This window comes from Acanthaster planci, linkage group LG01 (assembly GCF_054643075.1).
Source record: "Acanthaster planci isolate LZ-2023a linkage group LG01, COTS_SCS, whole genome shotgun sequence".
NCBI classification, from domain to species: Eukaryota; Metazoa; Echinodermata; class Asteroidea; order Valvatida; family Acanthasteridae; genus Acanthaster; species Acanthaster planci.
The window spans coordinates 33,845,035-33,872,776 of record NC_141777.1 but is presented as its reverse complement, the minus strand read 5'-3'; the positions used below and the strand labels follow the sequence as shown (position 1 = coordinate 33,872,776).

The following is a 27,742-nucleotide window of genomic DNA, read 5'->3' as shown; positions in this document are numbered from 1 at the left end:
TTCTAGTGTTCTGGTTATTTTTGTGTTCTAGGAATCTGGTAAGTATTCGCTGAAAGGAGTCTACTTCCCATGGGCGTAAATCCCGGCATCTGGGGCTGTATAGCCCACCCCATTTTTGAGAGGGGCTATTGAATCTTCCCCCATACACTTTTTGCGATGAGCAAAAAATTAAAGTGGATGGTGAAGAATTTTAAGGATTTCCCAATGATTAAAAGGTTTACAATTATCACTAGAAAGGGAAAACAGTTTTTAAAAGCCAGAAATATGCCATTCTGATCCTGCCTGAATTTGCTACACATTACAGATGTACATCTTTATCATGAATATTGCCCTCTGTATGTGGTGTATATGGTGCAGTCCCCTCCCCCCGCCGTTTTTCAAATGTCCATGCCCAGGCAATGCACACCTCCCTCCCCCCACCCACTTTCCAGCACAGATTTAATTACGCTACTGCTGTTTCCCCCACTGCGACTAGAGAATGAACGGAATGATGTCGGATAATCTCTAACACCCTGTGTATAGGACTGGATGACGCGGTTAATACGGAAGAAGTGCAAATTACCGAGTGATTATTAAATGACTAGACAGAATAACGAGAAAAGCATGACAGTCTTTTGTTCCGCAACGAACGATACATGTCCCAGTTAACTACTGTAATTCAAATCATCAGTACATTGGAGCGTCTACAAAATTATGCTATCATGATAAAATAGTTGGACACAAAATGATCCCGGGTGAAATTTGTCAGGACTTTCCTGATTTCAGGATTTTTCAAACAATGTCCTAGAAAATCCTGAGTAAAACATAAAGGTGTTTCACTGAAAGTTGATATAGAACACAAGAAATTGGTATTTTAAGGGGCATCTTTTAAGCAAACAAAAATTAATGTACATGTATACAAGTACCATGGTTCCTACAAATGCTGTACGGCCCATCGACTGGTAATTATTTTGGGGATATTTCCAGCGGCGCGGCTTATCCAGCGGCGCATATTTTTCAACATGTTGTTAGGGCAGTACAAATATCAAAAGCCTTACTAAAAAAATCCGTCGGGGCACCTTGCTCTATGGTTGCCCCCCATACGCCACTGTATATTTCATGATACTCCATTCTCAACCATGAATAATAAAAGGCGCTATATGATCTTTCCCTTTGAAAAAAATGATTTCGTGTCACATCGCATTGAACAGGTTTCGAAATAAGAAAATGAATTTTACCCCTGCCTCCGATACGGAACACGAGATAGGCTTAGTGCAGTTGTATGAACAGAGACGTCTATCACTAGTGCCGGTTGATGACGGTATATCGACGCACGAACAGCTTGAACTTGGACAGTAGGGTAATTCTTACATTGAGGACTCTACTACTACATAACATAAGCATGACCTAAAGTTCAACTCAAAAAACTGGTAAGAGTTTCACATTTTCCAGCAACATTCCCCCTTCCTATGACTTCTCAGTCCTTTACTAGGCTGTCAGAACTTTCTGAGATACATTTTTGGCCTGAAGAACATTTTGATTTGTTAAGTGTTTAAAATTGAATTAAACAAAACTTGAAGGTGTCGTAAAAACAAAGGACTGTCGAAAATGAAAGTTTTTCTAGTGAAGAAAAGTTCCCTTTTTGATAACCCTAAACCGCTTTTCGCAGCGCGAATCAGTCGTATGCATAAAATTCACTTAACCCCCCCCCCGTCTTTGCGATTAATCGCGAGCGCTAGAGGTCGCTCTTTAAAGCGATTTCCCTTGCCTAGGCCTGCTATGCTGCGGCGGCAGATACATGATGTTCGTGAGCCGGAATCCCCAACTTCAAGATGACCACTGTTCGTCCTTTTACGTGTGAAGACCTGTTTAAATTTAATAACGTGTGAGTTGTAAAAATGAAGTGATACACAGCTTGATTTTTTTTGGCCCTGCTATGATTGTGTTTATGCATGGTTTATGATGTTGGGAATTCACGCTTCCTGATTTCATTGTCATCACGAAGTTTGTGTTCATGTACCTTAGCTTTAGCACCCTGTCCCTATGAAACAGGAACAAATTCCATTTTTGAAACAACTTATCTGAAACAACTTATCTAAACAAGTTATTGGTGATGTTCTCTTTCATATCAGAAAGAAAAGACAACACAGCTTTTGGTTTTAAGGGAAATTTGGGGTGAAACAGCAGTGTACATGTATGTACAGTACATGACTGCCCTGACATGCCTGAGCTGTGGTAACGACGACAAATTAGTGACTGTAGTCTGGTTTCTTGACCTGGATGGAGATTCATTTTGGGATGCACTGAACCAATTCAAGCTCCATTGAAAATAGTGTAAAATCAAAGTTTGGAGCCCCATGGCAGGCAACTGAAATCCCTGAGGCCTCTCAAACAAAAAGCAATGTGTTGTTTGGCCCTTCAGCTTTCATTCGATTTTCAATTTTTGAGTAGGTTAAATCAATGAATTTTTTAATCATCCGCCAAAAACAAACTCACCCCCCAAAGAGTGAATGTTCCCAAGTTTTCTCAGCAGCCACTTTTCAAATGACATCCCTCACCTTTCTCAGGCTCTTCTGACAAATTTTCAATCCCATTTTTGTCTGCTTTGCCCCCAGATGGGTGCCTCTGAATCTACAGAGATGATCCTGGGCCATACTGACACAATCCCACCATTTCTTGGCCCAAACAGACCCCTCTTTTCGAAAATATCTGTAGGGGTCCTTTTATATACCCAGCAAGAAATGAGACCGAGGGGTACCCCCCACATGTCCAATCCCTATGCACATTCCAGACTAGTGTTACTTAACACATCCCCCCAAGATGTCTGAAAGGAATTCCCCAGATTCCTGCGAGACAATGACCAACACAAAGCAGGGGGGTTCTCTCCGTCTCATACCTTGCTGCATATGTCCTTTTAAGCACCTCGGCCTGGCGCCGAATTTTCCATGAATTGGGACGCTGCACCCTTTGATGAATCCAAAATGCCTGAGTCGGTAACCAGACAAGAAACAAAATGGCATGATTTGACAGAGCAATTGTCTTTTGCCAAACTCGGGTTAGAAAAGACCAGGCTGCTGGGCATTACCGACATTTTTTCACTCTCAAAAGTGGAGATAATCCAGCCTTGTTTTGAAACAGTATGCCACAGTTTAGGGCATTTAGAGCGAGCGGATTACCACCTGGGACAAAAGCACTCTACCGCCATAGCAATGAACCACGCAGCACCACTGCATGCTAATCTGGCCCCTATTGAAAAGAGGTCAGCAGCCACTGAGCCAGGGTCATGAACAAAAGACAGTTGTATAACACTGCACAATCTGGGCTCAGTTTACAAGGCTGCAGGCCAGGCTGAAATACTCAGGTGTCAATAGATTTTGTCTGTCGGGCGAGAGAGGCCACCAGACAGTCCTTCACGTGTTTGTAAGTATTCAGTAAATGAAGATAGGAATTTTTAAAGAATTTTGAAAACAGAAAAAAATGATAAATATCCCGGCCCAGCATCATCAAATTGATAACTGCCCCGGCAGGAAGTGGCTAATATTGCACTGAACAACTACATGTACATGTATGAGACCAAAATTGATTTTTAGGCTTCACGTTATTCAGATTAAACTACTTTTTCTTTTATTCATGTTATAATGTATACATAACTTCTTCATCCAAAGTGACTTTCCTCCCTGACATATAATATATGGTACTGTATGGTGTCTAGATTATTGTTGAATTGAAACCACATCAACCCTTCATGCCTCCTGACTAAACAGTGACCATATGTTTAGTAAGTTATGAGCCACAACAGCCATGACAGCTATCAGGCTATAGAGTGGTATGGGCATGCATCATATTCACATTCTGCGCACAGAATATTTCACAAAGGTCATTTGCTGTTTATGTGAAGTTTTCTGTTTATTTAAAGTCAACGCGACTGAACCAGTTGAGTTGGTGAGAAACTTGTCTGGAAAAAAATATATATATAAAAAATTGGGGGCAGGCATGAAACTTGGGGTGGGCGCCGATATGAATGAAAAAATAAATTTGAAATGGCCTACGTGGGACCCAGTTTTTTGGTTGCTGTTTGCACATTGGGTCATTCATACTGCTCCATTGGTTGGTCATAATGCCATCTGTTAGTCAACTTTTCTTATTCATGTCTTTGGAAGATTATTTTGAGAAAGTAAAGTAGAGCCTGAGCATTGACTGACAAGACCTATGCTAGTTTCTACAGTTCTTGCTCTAGGAGATTGGTTAATTCTGTAGATATGGGTATGGTATATCCAGTTATTGTGCTCAACTGTCACGTTGATGTTGAGAAATAAGACCTTACAATGCACACGTTCATGTATGCATACGTGTACAGTTAGGACCAGAGTAAAGGTTCACACGATGACACGATACATTGATCACACACACGTTAGCACAATACACGCTTCCTGATATACCGTGCAGGGTGTCCTCAATACACGCACTAAAAAGATGCACGCGGGATTGTGGTTGACTTTAATTGGATCGAGTTGGTTGGGGCTTAAAGGTCTATCCGGGCTAACCGCAACTGCGTGTATTGCGTTCTTGCACACACGTTATAAAGAGCGTGTCTTCCACTCCCTATACACGCACGCACGCTGTATCGTGTATCGTGTAAACCTTTACTCTGGCCGTAACTGTACCTGTCAAGCTAGAGTAGAACAAGGAGTTAACTACAAAAATTATGAGCAGGAAAGATTGGATTGTGGTTAGAAAACCTTATACATACATGTAAACCTTATACAGAAAACTTGTGTATAACTGTAATCACGTTGGGCGCAAACCTGCTTGGCTCGTGGTCAGAAAGATGTTGAAGCTTAGATGTATCAACCCTCTATATTTATTAACTGTCTCCTGAAGCCACACTGTCCCAGAAGTGGGTCTTAGTATCCACACAAGGAATAATGTGCACCAAACATAGGGGCAAGAATTTCTCTTGGGAAATATGGACCATCACAATCAAAATACCAACAGATTTGAAAAGGCTTGCCTGTTAACTTTAGGAGGAATTTTGCCAGCAAAGAAGGTTCATTTTAGGGGAGAAAGTTTAAAACATCTAGGGTAATCTTAGGAGGGATTACAACACTCGAAAATTATGATTGTCCAGGATAGAATTCTTTCCTTTCTGTCAATTTTGAAATTTGATGTAAAAAAAAATATATATATACATGTAAAGGTGGGGGATAACAATGACTATTATTTCAGTTTACCAGGAAACATATAGAAGGGTAACTATTGACCACATCAATCATTTGTTATATTTTGCAGCAATCTTGATCCTCTTACTGAGACCGTATCCTTTTCAGAAAGATGCCCAAGTTTGAGTGTAGATTAGTAACGTCCATGGTGCATCTTTATCTCTCTTGATTTATACTGATTTGTAGACAATCTTAGAGAAGAAGGTCAGTGTCAATGGTCAGGACTCCTACCGTACATGAACCGGTACATACAATTGATTCAAAAGTCTTAACACTGATTACATTGTACTCTGAAAGTTCAGCTGTTGCTGTACCAAACAAATGTTCATATTGCAAGAAGATACTCACATGTATGCCCCCTTTGGGCAGATGGGTGAACCTGTGGTCATTCGTTTTCACAGCAGGACATCCAGTCATCTACATACTGATGTACTCTCTATTGTTTTACTGAATTACCCTGATTGATTGATTGATTGATTGATTGGTCTGATTGTGAACATTCTCTTCCATTTGGCCTACATTAAGTTACAGTACTCTTCAACTTTAATCCCTGACCACCCCCGGTGTGGTTGTTCCTACGGTGTATCTTCTCTGTATTGCCTTAACACTCATATCAGTATGGAGCTGCTTTCTACCTCCAGTATCTCGCTCACTGGCCGGAGTACTTTCAAGTCTGTGAGTCAGCATCTGGAAAGATCATGGGATATAGTGAGTAATGAGCAGACTGGTTCAAAATGTATCAACTCAACGTGAAATGCTCCTCAATATTTGGTGAAATACATTTACTCTTCCCCAGTGCCTGTTCAGGGCAGTACCGGGTGCAATGTTACCTGTTGTGGAAATGTCCAGAAGAAACTCTTCAGCCTTATTCTGCTAGCCGAATCTGTACTTTGGAACATCTCTTAGTCCCCTCGCAAAATCTTTTCATCTGTTGCAGTCATGGGTAAATCGGAGGGCTCAATCCCCCAGGAGACGTGGCATGGTCATGTGACTGCAGTGACAGTAGCCCCCGAGTTTCGACGACTCGGTCTTGCCGCCAAGATGATGAACTTTCTGGAGGAGGTGTCTGAAAAGTAAGCACTTTTCTTTATTTGCCATACACCAGGCATGCTAGCCCTTTTGACCATCACCCAATTCACTAAATGAACATAAAGAGTCAAGCTTGTGTGGCAGGAGTAAATTTGTTGTCAATTGAGAGTTAGATGTAGACTGCAAATTGCTGTCATATATGAAATTCAGTCATTATTGTGGTACTGTTTTTCTGAGCAGTCAAAGTATAGATATTTGGGGGTAGTTGAAGGTTTTAACTTTCAAAAGGGCCCAGATAATGAACTGTGGTATCTCAAGGGGAACACTTTTTGTTCTGATAACCTCTGAGATTCTCCATTATATGCTGGAAGATTTTATGATCTGAAGGAAAGTAGAACGTGACCACAGTTTATTTGGACTTGCATGTAATGTCCCTTGAAGTTAAGCTAAAAGAATTCCCTTATTGTTTTTTATGTTGTCAAGGATTTAGAAAAATTCAGCACTTTTCAAGAAAATATTCTGTTTTTGCCCCTACCCAACGTATATTAACAAGCACTGCATGCATCTCCCTCATTAACAAGCACTGCATGCATCTCCCTCATGTAACATCTCCCCAACGCAAAAAAAATGCATCTCGAAAATATTCTGTGTTACTTCATGCTCTATCAACTTTTAATATCATCCACTTGTATTGAGATGGTGTGAGACCAAGAAAATTCCCATGTAACTCAGTGCAATGCATGTATTTACATTCTCTAAATTCTGACCTCCTTTTGCAGGAAGGCATGTTTTTTTGTAGACCTGTTTGTCCGCGTCTCCAACGAGGTAGCCGTCACAATGTACAAGGGCCTAGGCTACACTGTGTATCGCAGAGTCATAGAGTACTACTCGGGTGACCCTGACGAAGATGCATTTGGTAAGTGCTTGAGATGAGCAGGGTGCAAGACTTTGGTGCATGACTTGTAAAGACTGTGCTGGCTTCGTGATATTGATCAAAGATTTCTGTGAAAGTAGCTTTTGGTTAAGGGTGGGACGTGTACACGTTTGAACAAAAATCTAAATCAGTTTACTGATTTTCCAAAACGTTTAAATGGAACCACCACTTTTAGAGGTTTGATGTTTTGATTGACACAATCTGGCGCTCTTGTTTATTGTAAATGATGCTTGTAAAAGGTAATCTGATCTTTGAAACACTTTACTGCTCGGTCAATCAAAAGAATATCTTCTTCATCACCAGAATTCATCACCGGAACTTTGTGACAACTATTTACATTTTGTATAACATGTAAACAGTATGGGAATGTTTACTAAACATTTTTCAAATTAAAGGTAAATTCCCATCCTTACCTTTGGTATGTGCGGCCAAAGGTGACTTATTTGAGGCTGAAAGTGTTTGCACAAATCACATCGTTGCAAACATGTACATGTAGGCATTGGTGTTGTTATCTTCATGCAAACTTCCCCTGCAGTAGTAGAAAAAGATAGATGTTCAAGGAACATGAACACTTGGACCTTCCACAGCAAACTGTTGTGGGTTTGTGCTCATTCTGACGAAAATTGGCCTTGCTAGGGTGCCACATAGGCAGACATGTGCACACAGGTATCATGTCCACCACAATATGGCATTCATGATTGTACGCATTCCATGTCATCCATGTTTCACATATGGAGCATTTGCAGAGTTTTTTGTGACCCCTTTTTGTTGGTTGCCCCTGCTAGTTGATCATGTACATTTACCCATCTTTCCCACTTCCAACATGTGGAATGCATGCATGTGAGGTGATCAAAACGGGAACAAGGAAGTGTGTAGGTTTATATAAGTGGAACATAGTGGGGAACTGGGAATGTTCTCAGCTGAGCCAGTTGTGCATTTGAAAAAGGTGGGGTCATTTGAGGACAAAGCACGAGTTGATAGGGCAGACCCCATGTGAGCGTATTGATGTTTGGGAATGACCTTGGATGTCTTTTTATTGGGCATGTGCTGTTCGAATGCTGAACCGGCCCACAGACTGAACTCATTGACTGGAACTTGTGCAGTCATCCATCAAGCGCTCTTGTGTTTTGTGTTCGTTGCAGACATGCGCAAAGCCCTGAGTCGAGACAAGGACAAGAAATCAGTGATACCTCTGAAGGACCCTGTCTACCCTGAAGATGTGGAATGACGTTAACAAGGTGAATTCAAGCTGTAAACTTCAATGCTCATAAAGGTCATTGATTGGGGGGGGGAACTGCTCCCAGTGGAATCTACGCAGCAAGATGCCATCTTGTTCACTCTCCTTGGGAGAAGTAAGTGCATTGTTGAATAGGTAAACAGCTGCTTTATGTTCTGAATGTAAAATCAGTTTTAATTATGCAAAGTTGGGGTTGAAACTGAACATCTTAAGTCCTCGACAGCCTAAATGACGGAGAAATATTGAATGAAGTTTACAGCATGGATTCACCTGCAAATATTCCTTTCGTTAATTTAAATGTATTTTTGCCTTGTTGTGCACCGTGAATTCAAAACAGTTTGCAGTTCATGTAATTTCAGTCAAGTCCAACGGAAATCAAAACCATTATGGTTTTATATTAATATCATGCAGGGGTAGGCTTTGAAATTAGCACCTACCATAAGCGTTAATAGTATGCCATGTTAACATTTCTAACTTGTTGTTTAACTTCTGTAGTATTTGTGCTCTTGGAATCTTCCTGGATCCACCACATTTCACCATTCTGCAGGAATCACAAAGGGCATGCTTGATACCCTGACTAACAAACCCCATGTGAGGTACTTGTGGCTTGGCCGAACCTCCCTTAAATCCTGCAAAACACTCGCAAAATCCTGGCGGATTTGGGAGGACCTTGGGGTAAAGTTCACACCACTGGAAGAATGTTTAAAAGGCTAGCAGACCTTGGTTGACTAAGTAGGCTAATAGTTTAGATTTCATTGTCGAGAAATGAGAAAGATCAGATATCGAGTACCGAGTAGATAGAAAGTTTGAACTTGCATATGTCCAATTCTAGCCGCCAGTGGTGTAACACTTACACATTTGTAAAGAATTCGCCTGCTGTGCTTTTTCAAAAGTTTTATTGCCATTCAGTTAGCTATTTGCTGAAATGAAAACTGTCCAATGAAATCAGGTTGAAAGCAGTGTTGCCTGCATTTCATCATGTAAACATTTATGAAATGAATTTTGTTATTGAAGCAAGTATAGTGATTCTGAGTTGAAGTCTTATTGGAACTGTTCTCTTGTCAGATTTTTGAAAGAATAAACTGGATTTCAACTGCAAATCTCATTGATTCAGTGTTTTGTTAGGGACAGATCTACATATAGCTCTCAGGAAATGGGGGGGGGACAGGGTTGATGGGCATACTGAAGGGATAGCCTGCTAACGGGATCCACTGGAAATTGATGTAATTGTTTGCTTATGGATGGGTAGGTGGACTACGCAGTCCTCATCCAGGATTTTTGTATTTTTTTGGTAGGCCTACTCATTTCCCATCATTTCACTGGTACTTCCATTTAGTCCGCGGCTGAAGGGAGGAGTGAGGAGTTGCAGTCCCCCTCTTCATCCAACTCTGACACTGCTCTTTGATGCAGAGAAAACATTCAGCCTGTCCCTGCCTTTGATGCAGAAATTGGAAGTTTAACCAGTTTCTTTAATAAATTCAAATAAGCCTCTTAATTCGACACGTTGTGGTTCTGGTATATGGAGTTGGAGGAACATGCCTCTTAGAGCATGCAAGAAGTGTCTTTTAACGAAAAAATCTCTGCATCCTTTCATGAAACTGGAAATTGAATGGAATAAGATTGTAATACCGGGGTACTTCTACTTGACCGCAATTAGGCCCCTTTCCTCCTATATCCTAGCAAAGCACTCCCCGACATGTAGTGTTTAATTTTACGTACGTACACACAAGCTAAACCAATCCGAAAACACACTGTGCAGGGCGCCCTCTGTGGTATTTGTGAAGTTGTGACAAGATGGCGTCCCCCAGGTGTGTTGAGAACCCGGAGATTTTGGAATACCAGAGATTTCTAGACGATGGAATTCGAACGCATTCTTCAGATGAGCAGGTGAGAGATGTTGCTATGTAAGAATGTTACAAAGTTGTCATTTTTGTTTCACTTCAATATGTTGTGAGGGACATCAAAGCAAAGCATTCTTACGTAGTGGATGGGGGCTAGCATGACCAGTAGTAAGTAGCCTACCTCCAGAACGGTGGGGTCCGACGTTCGCCCCGCTACAGTCTGATAGTTCTGGGGGTACATGACCAGCACAGCCATTGACAGCATTGCATGTTCATTGCATCGACATGATCGAGCATTGACCAGTGTTTCCACACCTATCAAACCATAAAGGGAATTGTAAAAACACTACAAGTTTCCTCTAAAAAATGCCAAATGTCATGAATGTAAGTAGGCCTAGGCCTATCGTGCCTACGCAAACATAGAAATACAAAATGTCTTTGACATGAAAAGGTTGTTGAGAGGCATTTTGTAAAGATGTGAAAGACAACAAGATCAATTAATTTAAGCTATTTATCACTCATGTCATGGTTATTTTTATTCTTTGTTTAATTTTGTTTGTGTAATTTGTGGATAGAAATTTTAGGGTTGGCCAAAAAATTAGGGTCAACTGGAAAACTGAAAGCAGAATATTTTGGGAGCCTTATACCAAACAAACAGACAAAACTCTCTCACATTTGTCACATTTGTACAACATAAATTGTTCAGTTATGCACTCCATAGTTACATGTATGTGTAGTCAAGTGCATTATCGGAAAAGCCATGCCGAGGTTGGCAAGATGGCTCCTGTGAGCTGATTGTATGTTTCTGATTAAACCTAATCACCTCTGTTTGTATTTGTTTATAATCTGCATTGTCACCTATGTCCTGTCAATACCATCCGAACCTGTTTGTAATGTTTATCCAGTTATAATTCCTCTATCTGTCCATGGAGGAATGTCCATGTGGATTTGTACAATCAGATCTACAGCACCAGTAGGCTTAGTACAATTTTAAACTTTATTCCACTTGAAAAAATAATTCCTTTAATGCCAAGAATAGCAGAGAAAGTGAAGTATCTTACACGTGCAATGTACATGTAATTTAGTAGGAATATTTGATTTGACCAGTTCACGGTCCTGGGGTTTGCTGTCGATGTTGAACTGGCACAGCAACTGAACATGTTTATTGAATGGTTCAGTACTTACAGAGCACCTCTAAGTAAAACACGCTTTCTCTGATTTTATCTGTTCAAATATGGAAGCATCGAAATCGAACACAGTGTCCTTTGTCTTCAGAGCTCAACTACTGTATAACAAGCTTAAAAGGTTTTTCTGTTCATGCCAAGATGCGAATTCTGAATGTAGATTTCGTCATTCGGAGATTTAAACAGAAAACGAGGGGAACCCTCGCCCTGTGTTCGTGGTGGATAAACACTTGTGCATGCCAAACAATGGCTAAATGCATTGGTTGGCATGCATAAGGGTTTACTACAAACACATGTACAGCCTCAATCCTCCAAAATCTGCTGATATTTCTTGAATATATTCTGTGGAGGGGTGTCCTCTGCCTCAATCCTTCAAGATCCTCCGGCAATTCCTCTCAGTATGTTGAGGCAGTGTGAATGGTATCCTGGGGCAGTATGAAGGATTTCACAAATAAAGTGGGCATTAATTTATGCATGGCTGAACATAAACAATACAAGGTCTAATTCACAGCCTTGAGACAATGCATCCTTCACAATCAACAATGCAATTTTGCCTTACAAGTACAGGTAACCTCAATCTTCCATTTTACTCCAAAACCTGCACAATTGGTTGGATCTGGCTGCATTACTGGTTGATACTGTAAAAAAACTTTGACCTCATTTTCACTTTTCAAAATGGTCTTCCTTAACCCTAACCCTCCTCAGTCCTCCAACAGGTGAAGGATTGAGGAGAGTTAGAATAAAAAAGGATTGGCCGATGCTGGAAATATAAAAAGATTGTGTGATTTAAGTACAGACCTGGACCAACTGCACAAATCGACCAACCATTCTCAACATCTTTGCATGTCAAGTGCAAACACCTGGTAACTACACGTACATGTACATAAATGTTATTGCTAACTCGGTTCACTCTTTTTATTTTGCATAGATAAATGTGGAAGAATCTGTGGCTGAGATGTTTGAGACCTTCCTGTTGTCCAGAGATGACGACCATCCAGATAAGACAAAGTCAGCCATCATTTGTGTATCATTCATGGAGTCTTTTTCATGGAACAAAAACATAACGAATAAGCCTCCAGTTTCCCTTCTCAGCTCTTTCTCCTCATCTGAAACTGAGCCATCTTTTTATCATCTGCTCGGTGCACTTTCTGTGGAATACATTTCAACAGTGCGCCACCAGGAGGTTGCCACACTCAGGCCGTTTTTCCTGCACATACCGGTACATGTACATGCAGTGGGAAACAGTCAACAGATTCTACTTACCGGCCATGCAGGAAAATTAAATTGTTCCTGATGTTTGTTTGTCTAGGTAGAGCAGCAGTTTGAACTAATTTGGTCTTCTTTCCATTGCATGGAATTACCCCAGTTTGCATATCAAAAATTTCCTCAAGTTGTCTGCTGACATTCACTCAAATGCAATTTGCTGTTGAGTGAATGTCAAACTTGAAAACTGGCCACTTTCTGGCAACCTCTTAGTGGTGCACTGTATTGTGATTCCCCCGTATTTTGTGCACACATTGAATTTGTTCTTCACTATCAATTTCCTCCCTACAGGCCCCAGTTGCACCGGAAACGTCACATCAATTTCCTGCTGAAGGGGCTGGTCTGCCTGTCAGAGTCTTACGAATGCCTGGATGCCTCCCGACCCTGGCTCTGCTATTGGATCCTGCACAGTCTTTACTTACTAGATCAGAAGGTCCCTCAAGAGGGCAACTCAGGGTAAAACCACACTCGCAAAGGTCTTTGCATGGTTGGAGAGGCTGTAGGACCATGGTGAAATGGTTGTAGACCACGCCCCTCTGGAGCAGAAGAATTTAGACTGAAACAGTAACTGCGGCTTACTTGTAAAACAAGACTGGCGATGAAACATTTCTGACGGAGGCTTCTCCTGACCTCCAGAGAAATTCTGTAGAGTACAGTTTCATGCTACTATCAGTAAACAATAAATCTGTGTAAATGTCATGTACATATTCAACAGGGTGGCAACAGTGTCTTCCCTCATTCATTTGAACATGACAGACTATTGGATAGAGTCTCTCTGAAGGACAGGTGCAGAAAACATGTTTGAAACAAATAGAAACATGCCGGGTTTTGCAATTTCTGATTGATTTGAAGATAGTTTGTCTTTCATATTTGTTAATCTTTGTGGTTTGAAAATACTTAATCCCACTGTCTGAAGATTTATTTTCCTTTTCCTTTTTTATTGGTCCAGGGTGGTGCAATTTTTAGCCAAATGCCAGCATCCTGAAGGTGGTTTTGGAGGTAAATCACTGGAGTTTCATAGTAGAGGTTTCTCTGTATCATATTAGTCTAGCTGCAGTGAATCCATTAGTGTCTGGTTCCAGGACTTCATTAGTGACAGGTTCAAGTTCATAGAGCCGAGTGCCCTTCTTAGAAACAAGGAATGTGCAGTGTTGGACTTTGATGTCCAGGAAGCCTTTGGCCTAGGTTAATATTCCAAATGCAACTGTGTTTTATTTCTTCTGAAGCAGTTTTCTCAGCATACTTCTTGTGATTTTTCTCCATGAATTACAGAAAAAGGAAAACCAAGGAATAAAATCTTAGGATAACTATGCACTTTCTCATCAAAAATCATAATTTCAGCAAAGTCTTGTTTCTTCAATTTCACTTTGTATGCCAAAAAGCAAACACTTTTACAACACAACTATACAAATTTGCCTGCATAGTATGCTACCATTTTAATTTACACAGATCAAATGTATCTGTTGAACAAACTACGTACATGTACTTCACCATTTGTATCCAATTGTCCAATTGTCATATTGACATTGTTTAGTTGTGACATAAGGAAATAAAACGCATTCTGTACTTTTTTCAGGAGGTCCAATGCAGTTTGCCCACCTGGCTCCCACATATGCCGCAGTGTTGGCACTGATGATAGTCGGTACAAGAGAAGCTTACGAAGTCATCGACAGGTGAGAGCAGAGACAACAAGCAGTCCCCTAGATAACTTACTTTTGTTTGGACAGCAATTCCCTTGGGAACAAGGTTTTGCCTGTCACTCATCCCTTTAAGAATCAGCATTCCTAACTCTTGACTTGTTTCTTACTCAATTTGGCATCGCAATTATTGGGATGACAGTTCCCGCTAGTATCCTTGACACGGGGTTTTTGAGCGGGTTTGCTGACTTAAGAGAGTAGTTTGTTATTACCTGTCAGCCAAACAGAGCTAGGGATATTGCCAAACCCTGTCAAACAGTTAATGCCACTCCATGCGTACTCATCAGCCCCAATAAGCCTTATGCCAGGTTACTTTCACTCAAATGATCGTTCTTTAAATTCACGTGAACATAACAACTTGAATTCTCCTTACTAAAACCACTGTTGCTATACCTCGTGATTCGGGGAAAGCTTTTGCTTAGTTACATAAGAGACACCTTGCCTCAGTACAGGGTTTTGATGGATAAGGAGGGCATTAAGGAACCAGTCCATTCCAGAGATGGTGGTCGCTTAGCAAAAGCTTGCCCCAAATCACAAGGTATAGCACATTTAACCTGGGGAATTCAAATTGTTACGTTTATGTGCAGTCAGATAATTCAGTGCCCCAGATTTTATTCAAATTTAACTCAAATGGCTTATTCCTTTGGTTGTCTGAAGTCCCAAATGTGTCGGTTACTATCCATGTAGCTCAGACAAATCTCTGTACATGTATACATATTGACATCAAGAGTGACATACAGCCGTTACTCTTGCCCTACTTTAAACACACTGGGCATACTGAGACTTCATCTTTGGTTTGAAAATCAACATACAGAACTATTTACATGTAAATGCAGAATGCTGTAACCTGTCTGAATGTGATGAGAATCTTCGCTTTCTATTAAGTCGGTTGTCAATCAGTTGAAAAAAAAAAGAAGAAAATAAAAAGTCTCCGCAAAGTTTTTTTTTTGGTGTATGAATCAAGTTGGTGTGTTTGTAGTTTCCAAGTTGCCACCATTAGTAAGAGATTACATGGAGTCAATCGTTTGTTTATCCCGATATGTTGTTATTTAAATTTTTCATAACTCTAAAAGAGCTGGGGGGGGGGTTAGAATCCCATACATTTTGCTCAACCTTCAGCTGTTTCACCATTCTTGTCTTATGGTCATTTTGACACAAGTGTTATGTAAAGGGAACATGCCGTTTTCCAAAGCCCCCTTTTTTGCGAAGACAGTTTGTCTAAATATGTTGACTTCTCATATGATGTATTCAGTGCACATGGTCTGATAAGCTAGAGAGCATGAACTTACATGTACATACAAGTGACTCTTTGTCCAATTATACTTCACAGGTGTGCTCATTATAGATGTTTTTACATGAATGCCAAGTTTTTAAATGATTGGTAATAGGACAGTCAAGTTCTTGGACTCCCCTCCCCCCAAGAGAAATTGAAAGAAATTAACTTTTTAAGTTAAATGCTACTCTAATTATACCTGCATTTCTGGACAAGATTGTGGCCTCATCAGGTGCAAAGTTACCCTATGACTATCAATGAAATAAAATCTTGACATGCTTTTACCACTTTTGTCGTACACATGTGCCTGTATTACTGTATTAATATGCAGCAGTGCTTCCTCATGCAGGAATCACATCTTATAAGTACATTTTTCTAAAAGCAAGAAGCACTATTTTTTCAGCATTCTTTCAGCTAAAACATTGAACTTGAATCTCTTTGCATGTCCATATGCTCCTGAATACTTTTAACATTTTTTAAAGGCAGATGTAACAAGTGCAATCACAAAATTCTAATGAAAAATTGCAAAAAATTCTGTTAAATCAAAATAATAACATACATGTACATGTATTAAAGCACAATTTCAGCTGTGGAACATAGTTCCTGATCTATATTGCATTATAAGCACATTGAAGCAATGCAAGCGATTACTATTCAATACTTTGGTTCCTTATTGTAACATTGACTCTTAGATAAAATGACTTGTTTTTAATTGTGAAAACATACATGTTCATGTACATCCAATAAATATTACTGTTTTCTTCCCAGTGATTGCATGCAATCAAATTTTGTTTCACTAGTCACAATGTAATTGCACGTATTTGTACTTTATATTGAGCCTAAGAGTATCATGTCTGTACATGTTTACGGTGTGCATGGCTTGACATGCTCAGAAATACAATGAAATGTTACATTTTGGTCACATGCGTTAGAACTTCAAGTACGTGTACATAGACCAGCTTAGCCTGAGCAATAAGTCTCGTACTAATTAATTTGGAAAACAGTCTTATATCCTTAATTTCATGTATTTTAATTATCCTCGTAGTTTTGAAATTTGAATAAGTTCCCAGTGTGGAGATATTTTTGTTATATCAGGCATACAGTGCAGGGCTCGAAGTACATGTGTCACTCCAGTACTTTTTTAAGCAGTCAAATAATTTGTGTTTTATTTGGTCACATACATTCTCTTTAATTAATCAATAGCCACTTGGTGATAATTAACATCTTAAAAAGCAAAATCTCAAACATTGTTTATGGGAAACTTTTTCAGAAAGGTTTATGTGGATGACATGAGAGACAGTGTTTTCCTTATTGAATCTTAAAATGGGTCGCTTGCTTTTTGTTATTGTTGATTAAATCTTGTGTGGAAATTAGCAATGGAAAAAAAACAGATATTCAGTTAATTAGAACCGTAATTGATAACAGAATGATCAATTGATTGAAAAATAATCATAAACTTGTCAGTACGGTAAATGGGCTGTGGCCTAATCAGGTGATGCTAGGATAATCCCAGGTCACAATTAAATTGGGAGTTTTGATGACAGCGTCCTTTTTGCCATTATTCCACCTGGGAGTGTATCTGTTGGGCAAGTTCAAATAACCACTTGTCATCTGCTGGCTGATTTTGCCTGGTAGCATCCAGGGTATACATGGTGTACATGTATGGATGGGTTACCAAGGAAAATCGACCAATGGTCATCAAATGGTTGTCGCTTTAAACATACCAGTAACTGCAGACAACAGTGCCTGTCTGAGAGTCAGCTGTATATCATGACCAGCAACCTTTTTCCTCTGAATGGTCTGGTGCCCATGTTCCATTCCTACCCATTATGAACAATGTTGCTACTGGTGGCAATCGGGGGGGGGATGGAAGGGAGATTAAAAAGTAGTGTAGTCATGGGTCAGCATCCACACTCTTAAAGAGCACCTCTAAGGAAAGTTTTCAGTGATTTTTCTGTTCAAATAAATATGGAAGCGTCCAAATCAAATGCGCAGTGTCATTTGTCTTCAGAGCTCAACTATAACAAGCTTAAAAGGGCTTTTTTTCTGTTCATGCCTCCATATTTACAACGTATTTGAACACATAAATCAGAGAAAACATGTTTTCCTAGGAGGTGCTCTTTAAACTTTTTTAATATTTCCCACTACTGGTGCCATCTGTACTAGATGTCGTGGTATAGAAACAATGTTTTTAGTCTGGATTATACAAACTTTAAATGAGTCTATCATATAAACAAGCTATGGATTATATACGTGTACATGCACATGTAATATAAACATACTGGTACATGGACTAAAGCTTGTATTAATATATGTATGTCACATCCAATTTGCATATTTCATATAATTCTGCAACTGATGACAGATACTGTCTCGTGAGGTTCTCATGTGATAAGTCGTGCTAGTTTCTCATTCACAGGTAATCAGTTGTTTCACTTCACCATAAAGTGGTTACACCTTGTCATAAAAGTATCAGTAAGATAATTTCTCATTGTCTGCCGAATGAAATTCCTTTGTGTGGAACTTACAGCGGAATCCCTGCAGTGCATTTCTTGTTGTGCAGTCCAAATTTCTTGCTGACCTTGTGCTGGTCTCTTCCTTTGCTCTGGCTTTTGAATCAAATTGCTCACAAAAGGGCAGTCTGTCAGTGGTGCTCAACGAAAGTTGAAAACAGCTCTGTGCATATTAAACGTATACATGTACTGTGCAGTAGAATGTCAACTTACTGTGTAGAATCTCTCCAGACTGTAGTGTACGCAGTTGTTGCGGGTTACAATGTACTGCCTGGCCTTGACTTGGGAGATGGTGACGTTGTTGAGGTAGCACATCATCCCTAACAGGTTGAAGGAGCGGCAGTTGGGATCCTTGTGGCAGGCCTTGCAGCATTGTATCAGATGGTTTATTGGGGTGGTCATGTAGAAGTGGTCCAGCAGGCAGAGGGGTATGGTCAGGTTGGCATCACGCTTGGTGGTCGCTTGACAGCGAGCGTGACTTTGCACATGTTGTATTTGTTTCTCACATAGCACACGTTTGCGACGTGAGCAAGGTATGTCAGTATACTCTGAAATGAATGGACTAAGCACGGTGCATATCTGTCCATTGCTAAGTGACAAAGCCAGCTGCTGTTGATTATGCTCAGAGCACATCTTCCTCCCATCAATCTTCTTACAGCCCAGCCAGATTCGTTTTGGTGTTGATCTTGAATTAGGAAATAATTGTGCCATCATTCGTCTTACAAAGTGTGCTTCCTCCTCCGAGTTGATTTCCAGTAGCTGAGAATTCAAACTGGCACATTTCTGGTATGCCCTCATCCAAGTGACTCTGCCTTTAATAAAAGGGATGTAACATGACTGATTGTAGTATGCCCATCCTGGTGGACAGTCCAGGCAGATGGCATCGGTGCCCAGCAGGCCAACTATAAGAGCAATGCAAGCTGCCAACAGAAGGCTGTGGTTGTCCCCATACATTGTTGCTTAACCTGCCAGGAACTTTGCAAAGGTTTCTGAATCTACATGTAAGATGTTCGTTCGTCTGATGGGGAGTGGCTTGGGCTGTCTTCACGCCGGCTAGCAGTCCCTTAGTGGCACATAGTCTTCAATGTGCCAGCTAATATCCATGCCATTTAATATCCATGATGAATACCAGGCATATCAGTCCATGTGAGTGACAAGCCAGTGTTACCGCTGTCATACGATGGATACACCAGACTTATTACATGTAAGGCTGAATATTTGTCAGATAAACAAACAGTGGACGTGTCTTGTGCCATTAATATAAATTCACGGCCCATCAAAATCTTCTGAAATTCTATTCTCATCAAGGTGACCATCAATCTGGTTATCGATTTGAATTTTTCCAAACTGATGCTAAAACAAGTTGGGACATGTATATGAAGATGGATCCTATGGAAAAGGAGCTCAAATTTGCACAGCAAGTGTCTTTCGTATTCATGTAGATTGGTCAATTAACTATGCTACCAGTACAATTAACTACATTTAGATCACCCAGTTACATCTGTCCAACATGTTTGAGTCAGATGACAGCTGTTGACCAACGGAGGCCTTGTGGAATTAAATAAAAGTTGCATACATGAGACATTTGTTGGGATGGCCTTTGGTATAATGAGCTTACAAGGAGGAAGCCTTATCTTGACTTTGGGGTTGGAACTGTTGGTTGGCTCTACATACTAGTTGGTTGTTATTGAAGTGCTTTTGGGCAAACCAAAATAAAGAATGACACAGAGAAATGTATTTTGAATGTTTGCTGCAGACCCAAGTTACAGTCTTTTCTGATGAGGATGCGGTCACCAGAGGGGGCTTTCCGTATGCACGATGGTGGTGAAGTTGATGTAAGGTAAGTGCTACAGCCCTGTTCTGACTTTGTTCAGAGTTGCAGCCATAAACTGCCTCAAATTGTGCCCAAATTTTGCATGCACCTTAGAAATTGCTTCACCTCAGCTCTCCCTAGTTGGAGACTACATGTAACTTTCAGCAAATGTCAAGGCTATGTACTAGTACATGTACCAGTGCTGCAGTGGCTAGGCTCACCCTCGCCTCCCGGGGTATAATACTCATCTGCTGCTGTGTGATTTTGGAGTGTTGTAGACTCCAGTTACTTGACTTGGACTCGAGTCGCTATTTGTGTCACTCGTGACTTGACTTGTAACTATCAGTTTTTGACTTGCGACTTGACTTGTAGAAAATGACTTGTGACTTGACTTGGACTTGCAAAAAATGATTTTTTACCACCTCTGGGAGTGTCTAGGAGGATATGGGTTTGAGTACCTTTTCCTTAATTTTGACATCTATACTGAGTAGTGAGGTTACTTCGTCCAGTTTGAGTGTACACCATAGTCTTTATTTCTTTCAGTCCTTAATTTGGATTGTAATCTTTATTAAAAATATCTGCACTGCCTATCATCATGTCACAGTTCCACAAAGTGATGAACTGAATGTTTTTTCTCCACTGGTAGTTCTCATTCTTCTTAATTCATTTTCACACCATTCCTTCTGTTGACAACATTTTGTTTTAGTAGAAGGCTTACTGACTACATTTGGTCTCAAGGTGTCGGACTGACCACCTGATCTGAATGTTGTTTTACATGCAGAGTTTTGAGTCTAAAAAGAACAGAAATGATTTAATGTTCCTGAATCCAACCAGATCTGGTGAAAAACATTTTCTGATACAGTTTATTGATTTCAGCATAGCTCATTAAATCTTTGCTTGGTGTTGCTTGTGTCATTGCATTCAGTGGGTCATTATAAAAGTTTGAACAAGGTCAAGGTCAAAGAATTTAATATAATTTGACACTACCTTACTAACTGTCAAATAAAATCGGACATCAAATTGGCTTTGTACAGTTTTGGTTTTGGATTACAAAGCATAGTGAGCGCAGTTCTTAATGCTTTCTGATGCTTGAAATACGATCGAATTGGTACATTTAAATTTTCAGTAATATTTCAGTTCATTTTTTGGAAAATCCGTGCTGGGTGGCACAGCCAATTTCAACCCTGAGTGCGGAAATTCGCTGTACCAGGTGGTGCCGCCCGGCGCCGCCCACCGCTGCTAGAACCCTGGCTTTGTATGAAGCATACATGTACAACCGTGGTAATTTCATGTAGTTTTGTTTTACTACTTGTAAGTTGCCCTGCAATTGAAAAAAATTGGACAAGTTTAAAGCATTGTACTGGTACCGGTACATGTACATGTGTGAAATCAATCAGTCTGTATTTTAGGGGACACTGTCACCCTATGCCTAGAAAATCTACTTACCGGTACAAGTACACATCCTGAACATGTACATAAATGTGATCTTTGAAACTGTTGAAAAGTTACAAGAACTTCAACACTGAGTAACAACAATATACATGTACATGTACATTTCCTACGATACAAGTACCGGTACATGTACACACATGTACATGTACAAGTTTTAAAAGTACATGTACACTGAGTAGAGACAAAGATCATTTTGATGGGAAAAAATGTTTTTATACTTGTATGAACTCTTTAAACAGTATGAGTAAAAATACATACGTGTACAGTGTTCTATAATTCAGAATTTGTTTATACAAATGGTTTCTATTGTTACAGATGTTTCAGAAATATGTATTACCGAAAATGGGTCGCTTGGGAGACATTCCCATAGGAACGTGCACGAAATTTTTCAAACTTTAACGTCCCATAATTCAATATTCCCTAATCCCATCTTGACCAAACTTTGCATGTTTTCCTTTCAGATCCTAATCTATTATCTCTCAAAATGTGGACACTAAAAAATTTCCTCCTTTTGGTAGTTGGAGTATTAGGGAGACATTGAAATGTCTGCCTAATGACCGATGTCTCCCTAATGTTGAAAAATTTACCACAAAATGTCTCCCAAGTGACCTATTTCGAAATATAAATCTAACTTTATAGAATGATCACTGATCATCATTATCATCATCAGACATGCCATCTTCTTGCTCATCCAATCCTTCTTCCATCTCAGTATCTGCAACTGTCCTGTCATCATCTTCATTGTCATCGTCATCTTTCCCATCCTCTCTTTGCTCTTCCTCATCATTTTCATCTGCCTCCTCTGCCTCATCTTCCTTCTCACTGTCATCCTCTTCTCCTTGTCCTTCCCTACCTCCATCATTTTTGTCTTGTCCCTCAGCCTCTGGACCATCATCATCACTGTCTTCTCCATCTTCTTCATGTTTAACGTCATCTTCTGGACCATCGTCATGTGCCTCTGCATTGGCAAAGCCATCCTCATCGTCAGAATCCCCCTCTTGCTCTTCACTGTCTTCGTCTTGGCTCACCTCCTCCCCTTCCTCATCGTCCACATCTCCATTGTCTTCAGTATCATCCTCACAGCCATCAAACACATCACTCCCTTCATTGCTGCCCAGTCCTTCCAACTCCTCTTCGTCCTCATCTTGGAACTCTCCTTCCATGTCGTTGCCATAGCAATCTTCCATCTTGTCCTCACATGTAGTCTTAGTCTCTGTCTCCATCTCATTGCTGTGGCAGTTCTCATCAGGTAGCTGTTCCCGAGTTGTGTTGTGCATCTCACTATTATGGTTGTTAGTACATGTAGTTGTTACTTTCTTGCAATTGGCTTGATTCTGATCTCTAGCAGCATCGTCTTGATGTTGTGTCTCTTGACTTGGATTTCCGTTAATTGTATTATGTTTTACTTTTTCTTTTTTTCGTTGTCTTATCTTGTCATGACTTGTAGAAACTCTAATTTGGCTCGGAGGTAATCCAATGAGTTCGTTCAGCAGCTCGTCTGACCGCAAACCCTTCCTCTTTTCAAGGACTTTGTCTGTGAACAAAACATGAAAAATTTGGTAAAAAGAGCGACCCCTTGCAACAAGCAGTTTTTACATTTGATGACTTAGATCATTAAAGGCATAAAAAAGCATGAAAACCTTCCAAATTTGTACATGAACATGTATATGAAGCGAGCATTCTTCTCAAGTTTAAATTCAAAGTACTAAATCTTGACGAAAAGTTAAAGAACGAACTACATTGTAAGTGTGCACCTGTACTCAAAATTTCCTATACATGTACACACAGAGTAATCCAATGAGACACCATCATTGCACTGGCAACACACTCACACACACTTGGCAAATCACAACAGCTTAATTGTTGAAAAAGCAAGATGCTCACATACCACCTGTCCAGGAGCATGGTGCTAACTGCACTTATGACCTCTTTTGTTGGATTCTTCATTATAGATGTCTTTGTTAACACATGAAAGCTTTAGTATTGATTTATTTTCAACTGATAGTTTTACGTAACTATGACAGATTTTTCTCCATGTAATCAATTCATTGATCCCATGACTCTGATAAATATATGTAAATGGAAATTGGGTCTTCACTTTATTTTTAAAGATTGTATTGTATACAATCTGGTTGCCAAATCTTACCCATCATCTCTACACTCATGTACAAATGCACCGGTCTTGGACCCTTCACATGTGCAGGACCTTGAAGGCATCTGTCCTTGGTGTCCGTGCTGTTCTTTGGAACTTCCCTAGTCCGGGGACTGAAGTCCCAGCTGAAATTCTGGCAGCGAGCAGCGGTATGGCGCTCCTGTCGTGACGTCTTGAAGATATTAAAGGCTGACCTCCTCTGGGGGTCTTTATGTGTCTTCTTCCCCAACTTTTTCCTTTGGGAGTTTGAGTCTGAGTGTGAGAGTGAGGGCAAGGACTGAGTTGTGCAACACTTGATGGATGGGATGACCGTACCTTGCTCGGCTTTTGAGGACACAGGGTTGCTATGGTGATGCTGTTGCCGGGCAGCATCGCCACAGGCATTTATCTTTGGCAGGGATTGTGACTGGAGAGATGGTGGTGGGGTGGCTGTGCACAGCAGCCGGCGGGATATCTCCACTTGGGGATAAGATTTGCCCCTGCGGTGCTTGTGTGTCACCAGAGTCCGAGGGAGAAGAGTTGGCATGGTGCTAGCATTCTCTGTGTCATTTCCACCCTGTGACAACCGCTCAGCTTTGTATCTCCTGCCATGCTCATAATCCCTAAAGAGGGAAATCATTGTGCCATCCATCATGAAATCCTTGTCAGTAACCCTACAACAGAAAGAAATTCATTCAGACTAACTTTGGCATAAGACGTTGTAAATCCCTGTCATTGGACATAAATCTGCAAGTCTTTCAGAGAAAAGTGCAGAGTGCAAATTGACTAGTACGTGTCCTGTAATTTGAAATCAGTCCAGGTTACAAGGGAAAGCAACTTCTTGGATACCTGAATTACAGTCATGTACATGTACAACAGTAATTTTCTGTTCGAAGTCATGGCATGGCTGGAATCATTTGGATGCACATTGGTCATTTGGTCACATTCCTCAAGTACCCAAAATTGACTATGGGCCAAAACACCAGTTACAGCAAAGAGCAAGGTAACAGCTTGCCTGTGGATAGTCAGCTGCTTGCTCCGATTGTGTGGCCCTGCATTAGCAATCCCAATAGCAGTTCATTAATTAATGATTGGTACCAGTAGGTGCAGTAGATGGATGCCGTCTGTGGCCTTTCCGACTGAGATTAGCCCAGAGTGTATCATACATGCACCAGGCATATGCAGAGATCTATTTATGGTACATCTCTGGCACACGCTCAGGCGGACTTGATATTCACGCTCATCATCATCAGTGCATTCACATCCACCTGTTGACATCTTTGAAATAAACTGAATCCTCTTGATTTTACTGTGGATCAGCCTGTCATTGCCAGTAACATGTTTCATTAGCATGAGGCAGCCACACATGTACATGTACTGTACCTACATGACAGAGGAGTGTGGTGAAAACGCCAGTACGATTTCCTGACCTTACTGTTTGCAGCGCACTCGTGTAAAGTGCAGGTCGCGCACACTGTGTACACTACAGGCCACTTTGGCTTCAAAGTACAATCCTATCGGTAGAGATCAATACTTTCTACCCACTATAAGCACTCCATACATCGACCTAAGGACCACAATCTCTGTACACTGTTACCGATTGTTTGAAGCATGAGAATGTTTGTACAGGCAACAAGACAAATCAATGTGGAGAATGTGTAAATCCATGCTAATTATTGATGATGTACACCAAGGCGGGTTGGCATTGTGCTGAATGAAATTCTCCTTGCTTACCCCGAGAGCCCCTACCGTTGCTCCTAAATCTAGCAGAGAATTTGCCTTCATTTTCATATACCGGTAGTTCTCCTTAATTTAAATGCATACGGTACCTTGCCATTTGATCTTATTGAGGGAATCAAGACCATTTAGAAAGGTTGAGCCAAGCCCTCTGTCTTCAAAAAGACTAAAGGTGCAAAAAAAAACATTTTTCAAACGCAAAAGCTTTGCAGGAATTTATTTTAAACCTTTCCCCAAATCAGTAATGTTTGTTTTTTTTCCAGAAGTCCATGTTGTCTTCTTTTTTCTATAGCCCAATTCTGATTGAAAAGTGTAACTAAAAACTTCAGAAAAATCAACATGAAAGTTAGTTCTAAGTGAAAAAACAACCCAGATGAAACTGTAATATTACCACATTTTCGTGAACACGATTGTCCTTGTTCCCGTCGTTCTTCTTTCTATGCAATGTAATTTCACACTCAAACTGCCCAAATATGTCCTTTTGACAGTCGTATTTCATCTTCTTAAATGTGAAATGCACTGTTGACATCTAAATCTACACATACATGTTATTGCAGTTGTGTCTACACAGCTGCCTTTCTTCAGATAAATAGTGAGAATTTTCGATGTCTATTTTCTTGACAGAGGACTTTGTAAAATCAAATCTCCATGATTGACAAAACTTCAACTTGAATTCAACATTGCTGAGCTTTCATGGTTCTAGTTCCTCTCTATAGCCAGTCAGTATCCATTAAAAAAACTTTCCTCGTCATAAACTTTTTTTTTTCCACAGAGCTGGTGTGAACAGCAGTAAAACACTGTTTTAACCTTCTGTTATGTCTTTGACCAAGGTTTTTCATAGGATATGAAAAAAAATTAAACAAACAAATGATGAAAGATTGTAGATTATGTGTTGAAAATAATAACATTTACTTAGATACTGCTCAGTAGATTTTGTTTGCAGTACTAACTGCTATTCAACTTAAAACAACAGTTGGCTCCATTAATCCATGAACTTTTTCATTACTAGGAAAACAAACAGTTTTAATTAAATCACCCAACCCTGTACCACCCCACCTTTCCTTATCCTCCAAACAGTATAAATTGTTTCCAATTGATGGATGTACTGGTACAGGTAGCTGAGGTTTTTTTGGATGAGATTTAAAATTAAAAAAAAAATGAGGAAACAAAATTCTTAAAGACTGTGTCTAGATAATTCAATGAATAATCTTGTTACTCGTTTTAATGTAGTCAGAGTATTCCATTAATCGTTTCATTCTAGAGTTCCACAGAACCCCTCTTCAGGGATGCTTGAGTCATATGCTAGAATTGCCGGAAATATTTTGTTACAAATTTTTGCGAACCAGTTTGGATGCAACTTTTGAAATGTTTTCCCATAAACTTTTGACAATTCCAGTTTAAACCCAGTGTACATTATACTTTACCATCTAGTGGTACATGTACAGCCAACATCTGGGTTTGGGGTCCAGGTGGCACGGTGGAATTTGTCCTAAAAACTATGGTCCAATTTTATCAATAAAAATTCCTCAACCTCCCCCCCTTTCTTTTGGTGGTACTGTTGTGGAAGTGTATGAGTTATCACAAGACAGAACTCACAATATAGTAGTACACATCAGTGAGGAATTGGTTACAAGTACATTTAAATACAGGTAGGCTATGATCAATTTTTATGAAAGTGCTTACCTTGCAACCCAAGTTTCTCAAAACTTGTTCATTCTTGTCTCAATTCCTGCTAGGCAAGCTGAAATCACTAACAGTTTTCATAATATTCAATGAGACCCACGGCCACGGTATGGTTTTGATGTTATGAGGCGTTGATTGCTTGAACCGTCATAATTCTCCTTATTTCCACCTGTAGCACTTATCACCTGGCAACTCATACCAAACAAGCTCCTAATCTGCTCAAAGAGCCCATCGTATGCCTCTTTACACTTCCAACAGCCATCTTGAGAACTTCTGTTCTTCTCAGAAGTACTAAAGCTTACAACTGTCTGCCATCACACACCAATGCATTAAACTCCATAATGCAGTCAAATGTTGAGCCAGGAACAGTGCTCTTTGTGATTGAGTTGCATAGCTACATGGTCCATTACACTGCACGGTAGAGTGACCCCAAATGCTGTCTGTTTCCTCTGTCCTGCTTCAGCAGACTCCTGCATGCTCTCCTACCTGTAGGGTGCTTCAATGCCTGAACTTTTGAGTACCTATTCAGTACCATTGTGGGTCACAAGCCACAGGTGTTTTATGGTTGGTGTTCCCAAGTGGCTGTGATCACTCCAAAAGTTGTTATCGGGTCAGGCTGACCCAAATTTTATGTTGTGATTTTTTTGTATATGTTAAAAACATGAAACAGAAAGCAAAGAAACTTTAAGAAGAAGAAAAAGAAATGAAGGAAAAATTGTTTGCAGTTTATACAGCAGGTGGATCTGACTACAAATTA

At 40.2% G+C, this 27,742-nt stretch overlaps 3 protein-coding genes across 4 annotated transcripts in view; 2 read left to right on the top strand and 1 right to left on the bottom strand.

Moving 5' to 3' along the window:
- The first annotated feature begins 1,737 nt into the window (after positions 1-1,737).
- naa20 (N-alpha-acetyltransferase 20, NatB catalytic subunit) lies at positions 1,738-9,498 on the top strand. Its single transcript, XM_022249630.2, has 6 exons — positions 1,738-1,864; positions 5,269-5,293; positions 5,816-5,906; positions 6,136-6,271; positions 7,007-7,143; positions 8,304-9,498. Exons 1-6 carry the CDS (start codon positions 1,812-1,814, stop codon positions 8,387-8,389), a joined length of 528 nt encoding a protein of 175 aa, XP_022105322.1. The 5' UTR covers positions 1,738-1,811; the 3' UTR covers positions 8,390-9,498.
- Positions 9,499-10,150: 652 nt separating this feature from the next.
- Positions 10,151-27,742, top strand: part of churc1-fntb (CHURC1-FNTB readthrough) — a 33,469-nt gene continuing 15,877 nt past the window's right edge. Inside the window, exons 1-6 of the mRNA XM_087144446.1 lie at positions 10,151-10,285; positions 12,352-12,431; positions 12,978-13,142; positions 13,636-13,685; positions 14,263-14,359; positions 19,926-20,009. Coding sequence (XP_087000572.1) covers positions 10,193-10,285; positions 12,352-12,431; positions 12,978-13,142; positions 13,636-13,685; positions 14,263-14,359; positions 19,926-20,009 — 569 coding nt within the window. The 5' untranslated portion in view covers positions 10,151-10,192. The remainder of the gene's footprint in view (positions 10,286-12,351; positions 12,432-12,977; positions 13,143-13,635; positions 13,686-14,262; positions 14,360-19,925; positions 20,010-27,742) is intronic.
- On the bottom strand, positions 20,818-27,497 carry LOC110987153 (uncharacterized). Of its 2 annotated transcripts, none has more exons than XM_022249628.2 (3): positions 26,986-27,497; positions 23,581-24,239; positions 20,818-22,968 (listed from the first exon to the last, which is right to left on the bottom strand). In XM_022249628.2, exons 2-3 carry the CDS (start codon positions 24,218-24,220, stop codon positions 22,079-22,081), a joined length of 1,530 nt encoding a protein of 509 aa, XP_022105320.2. In that variant the 5' UTR covers positions 24,221-24,239; positions 26,986-27,497; the 3' UTR covers positions 20,818-22,078. The 2 variants fall into 2 exon arrangements, with proteins under 2 accessions (XP_022105320.2, XP_087000535.1); XM_087144409.1 differs by lacking the exon at positions 26,986-27,497 and adding an exon at positions 24,664-24,975.

Bases quoted from the DNA above. Each gene is read 5' to 3' on its own strand.
- LOC110987153 (XM_022249628.2), bottom strand. From the start codon at position 24,220: ATGATGGATGGCACAATGATTTCCCTCTTTAGGGATTATGAGCATGGC. The intron at 22,969-23,580 runs GTAAGATTTGGC...TTTTGTTCACAG, and splicing joins CATGAGTGTAGAGATGATGG to ACAAAGTCCTTGAAAAGAGG.
- naa20 (XM_022249630.2), top strand. From the start codon at position 1,812: ATGACCACTGTTCGTCCTTTTACGTGTGAAGACCTGTTTAAATTTAAT. The intron at 1,865-5,268 runs GTGAGTTGTAAA...TATATTTTGCAG, and splicing joins CTGTTTAAATTTAATAACGT to CAATCTTGATCCTCTTACTG. The intron at 6,272-7,006 runs GTAAGCACTTTT...CTCCTTTTGCAG, and splicing joins CTGGAGGAGGTGTCTGAAAA to GAAGGCATGTTTTTTTGTAG.